Genomic DNA, 4047 nt, shown 5'->3' on the forward strand with positions numbered 1-4047 from the left:
CTGGCGAGCCCCGGGTGCTCCTGGAAAAAACCTAAAAAAAAAAAAAAAAAAAAATTGAAAGAAAGAAACTTAAGCACATTAAATTTCTAGTAGCTGTGATCAGCGATAGCCAAAACTGACAAACCCCACCCCCCAATTTCTAATGAATGAATGTTTAAACCAGTTATGTCATATTCAAGTCCTGGAATACTACTGCTCAGTGATGATGAGAAATGATGGGCTTTCACAGCTCAGTGAGCTTGGGAGCAGTGCGCTGAGTGAGAAATACAAACTGCACAGCACGCGTACCGTGGAACTCCAATACAAACTGCACAGCACACGTACCGTGGAACTCCAATACAAACTGCACAGCGTGCGTACCGTGGAACTCCAATACAAACTGCACAGCATGCATACCGTGGAACTCCAAACTGCACAGCACGCATACCGTGGAACTCCAATACAAAACTGCACAGCACGCGTACCGTGGAACTCCAATACAAACTGCACAGCACGCGTACCGTGGAACTCCAATACAAACTGCACAGCACGCGTACCGTGGAACTCCAATACAAACTGCACAGCACGCGTACCGTGGAACTCCAATACAAACTGCACAGCACGCGTACCGTGGAACTCCAATACAAACTGCACAGCACGCGTACCGTGGAACTCCAATACAAACTGCACAGCACGCGTACCGTGGAACTCCAATACAAACTGCACAGCACGCGTACCGTGGAACTCCAATACAAACTGCACAGCACGCGTACCGTGGAACTCCAATACAAACTGCACAGCATGCGTACCGTGGAACTCCACACAGCAGGCGTACCGTGAATCTGCAATACAAACTGCACAGCACGCGTACCGTGGAACTCCAATACAAACTGCACAGCATGCGTACCGTGGAACTCCAATACAAACTGCACAGCGTACATACTGTGGAACTCCGTTTACAGAACACCCTTGAAATGACAGAGGCGGAGACAGAGCAGATTAGGAATGCAGAATGGAAAGACAACACCAGAGTGGAAAAAAATTGTGGGTGTGTATGTGTGTGTGTATGTGTTGCACAAGGAGATGTGATGGACAGTTACTATATCTTGTAACTGTAACTGTCTTGTGGTTATGTGGCTCTACATGTGATTAAATTGAATAGACTTTAGATGACACACACAAGTAAGTGCATGTGTAACTGGTGATGTTTTAATAAATGCTGGATTGTATCAGCTTCATTTTCTTGTTTTGACATTATGTCATAGTTACATATTTCTACTGGGGCAAACTGAATTAGCACATACAATCCTACTCTGTACTGCTTAACACAATTTCTAAGAGGTTTTGTTTTGTTTGTTTTTTTGCTATAGGGCATGGTGCTCAACAGAAAGAGAGACAGACAGAAAGTGAAAAATCACCCCTCTAGGGGGAGGGCCATGCCACAATCCCTTCTCCATTCTCCTCTCAGGATCTTGGGCGTGTGCGTGCCCGGCATGAGTCCCGCCACTGGATCTGGGACTTGAACTGCAGTCGACTACATGGGAGTCCAGTGACATAGCCATTATGCCAATTGCTGGTCCCAATTTATAGCAGTTGTTACAAGAACTAAAATGAATATTCATTTTGTTTGAGTCAATAGGATGGAAAAAATCCTGAAAATGGGAAGAGAAAGAGGAATGAGTTGTTTTTTGAAAATCAACTAGTTGTAGTATTTTTGTATCAGTGTTGCCATTGCATTAACTTACTGTATTGATTAGATTGATAATTAAATACAAGGAAACAGTTAATTCAATTCATATGGAGGTCACTTCAAACCTTATAAGACTCAGGCCTAGTTATTTGAGGATTATATATTTACTTTTCCTGTTTGCTAAAATTCACAATTTAGGCTCAGCTGTGCATTTTGTCTGTTAACCTCAAATTAACATTTAGCAGTGTTTCTGTAACCACATACATAGCGGCTAAAAGCGTTGCCCAGTGCACGTGTCCCCAGATACAGCCCAAGGAGGTGCCGCTCTGCCTTCTTGTTTCTGCTGTCATACTGCAGAGTGTCCGTCATGTCTTCCCAGTGCTGCTGCTCACTCACATTTTCACAGGCAATTTCACTGTTTAAAATGGCCCCCAAATGTAATGCCGAAGTGTGCAGTCTATTTATTATTTATTCATTGTTTATTTCAGTTTGACCAGAGAGGGACAGAAAGGGGAGGAGGGGAGGGAAAGTGAGAAAGCAAGTTGCAAGGTCCAGGACTTAAACAGCAGTTGGGCATGTGGGAGTCCAGCCCCTTTAACCACTACGCCACCTGCTGGCTCCAGTGCAGTCTGTTTTTAAACTTGAGAAGGGTACCATGTGCCTTACAGAGAACATATTTGTTTTAGATAAGCTTCATTCATTCAGACTTGAGTTCACTGTTAATGAATCAACAATGTGGTACATACTGGAAAAAAAAAGAACAAATTTGCCAGGTCGTAAAAGCCTCACCAGGAAGTGTGAAACTAATATTCTTAGTGTCTAATGAAACTGGGAAAACGGCGAAATGTATAGATTCTTGAGATGATGCTGATACAGAAGAAATGGTGGGCAGCATTGCTGTGAGTCTAAGAGCTGAAGGGACTTGTGGCCGCATGCCCAGAGTGACTGAAATGGTGAGCAAGTCCTGGTGGCACACAGTTCAAAAGGTAATGCAGCGTAACAGCTGTTGGCCTTGCAGGCAGATGGGTTCTACAGACGAGAACACTGGGGAAGAAATGTTCCAATATCTGCTCGATGTTATTAGGGGATAACCACATGGGTGAGCATGTTTCCATCACTGGCGAAACCATTTTGTCTCACAAGAATATTGGTGAGTGAGCCTGATAATGCAGGTGCCATCGGGTGTCGAAAACTGACCAGGCGCTTGCAGGAACATGATACCTTCCCTAAGGATGGCCGTTGTGCGTACACTAATTGAGTGTTTGTGGACACTGTAAATATCAGTACTGTTAGAAGCAACAAGTCTGTTTACTCCCTGCTTTTCCTCGGGTCCTCTTAACAGTTTTTTGTCTTTTTATGCACCTGTTTCATACAGCAATGTTTGAGATGTTGCTCTTTGTCCTTAATCTGTTTCCTCTTACCCGTGCCACTCAGTTAGCAGTTTATGAAGATGTTCTGGTTCTTTAGCAAATCAAAATAACCAAGTCTTCTAGTATGTAGGTTGCATTGTCTTTACTTGAAAAATACTGGAAATACATGAACAGTAGCAGCCAGGTTCATATACTGCTGCATATGGTAGCCAGTGTGTATCTTCCACTGGAAATGACCAGTCTGACTTCTAGGGCTATTACATCTGTGCATGTCAGCTTTAGAGACTTCCAGTAGGAGTATGGAGAAAAACACAATTCTTGTTTCCATTCATTCCAAGTTTAGGAGTACCATATTATTGAAGAACCTTAAATATAAATGATTGCTTTCTGTTGTTAATGGACGTCCCAAGTACTTGGTAATTGTGTCATGTCGGATATTCACTTGTCATTGCACAGATAGGCGATACCGTTTTCAAACACAAATAACCGCTCTCACTTTCCTTCTTATGTTCAGTGTACTTGTCACCTTGTTGCACCAACACCAGAGAGTACAGTTTTATTCACGATACTCTTAGCCAGTGCAGGCTTGACGTCAGCTGTGATCTCCGGACCTCGTGGCAATTCGGGGACACAAAGCTGGTTCACAACGAGGAGCTGGAGAAGAATTTCACTGCGAAGAGGTACGCAACTATGACCTGAGCAAGGTTTTAAATACGGAGTCCTGTGCTAACTTGTTTTTACCACTTCAAATCTAATAAATGTTACTAAGAAAAGGAAGCACAGAGTCTATTAAGTGTTAACTAGGAAAACAACAATACAGATCATTGCATTGTTACCTTCTCATAGCCTTTTATAAACTGAGAAGGTTAAGTTTTCGAGATTTTATTAGTTATTAAGTTTTATGCATTAACAGGGTCAGATTTCAGATGATCCTTTCTAATTTTTAAACTTTTAAGATTTTCTGTAGGACACACTTGTTTGCCAGAGAGACAGGAGGAAAAAGGGAAA

General features: G+C 42.6%; 1 protein-coding gene across 1 annotated transcript in view; it reads left to right on the plus strand.

Annotated features, from left to right (window-relative positions):
• Positions 1-4047, plus strand: part of TEX15 (testis expressed 15, meiosis and synapsis associated) — a 55610-nt gene that overhangs the window by 5179 nt on the left and 46384 nt on the right. The window contains exon 3 of the mRNA XM_027767767.1: positions 3554-3719. Within this exon, the coding sequence (XP_027623568.1) occupies positions 3554-3719 (166 nt within the window). The remainder of the gene's footprint in view (positions 1-3553; positions 3720-4047) is intronic.

Source organism: Tupaia chinensis, unplaced genomic scaffold (assembly GCF_000334495.1).
Source record: "Tupaia chinensis unplaced genomic scaffold, TupChi_1.0 Scaffold144602_1, whole genome shotgun sequence".
Classification (NCBI taxonomy): Eukaryota; Metazoa; Chordata; class Mammalia; order Scandentia; family Tupaiidae; genus Tupaia; species Tupaia belangeri.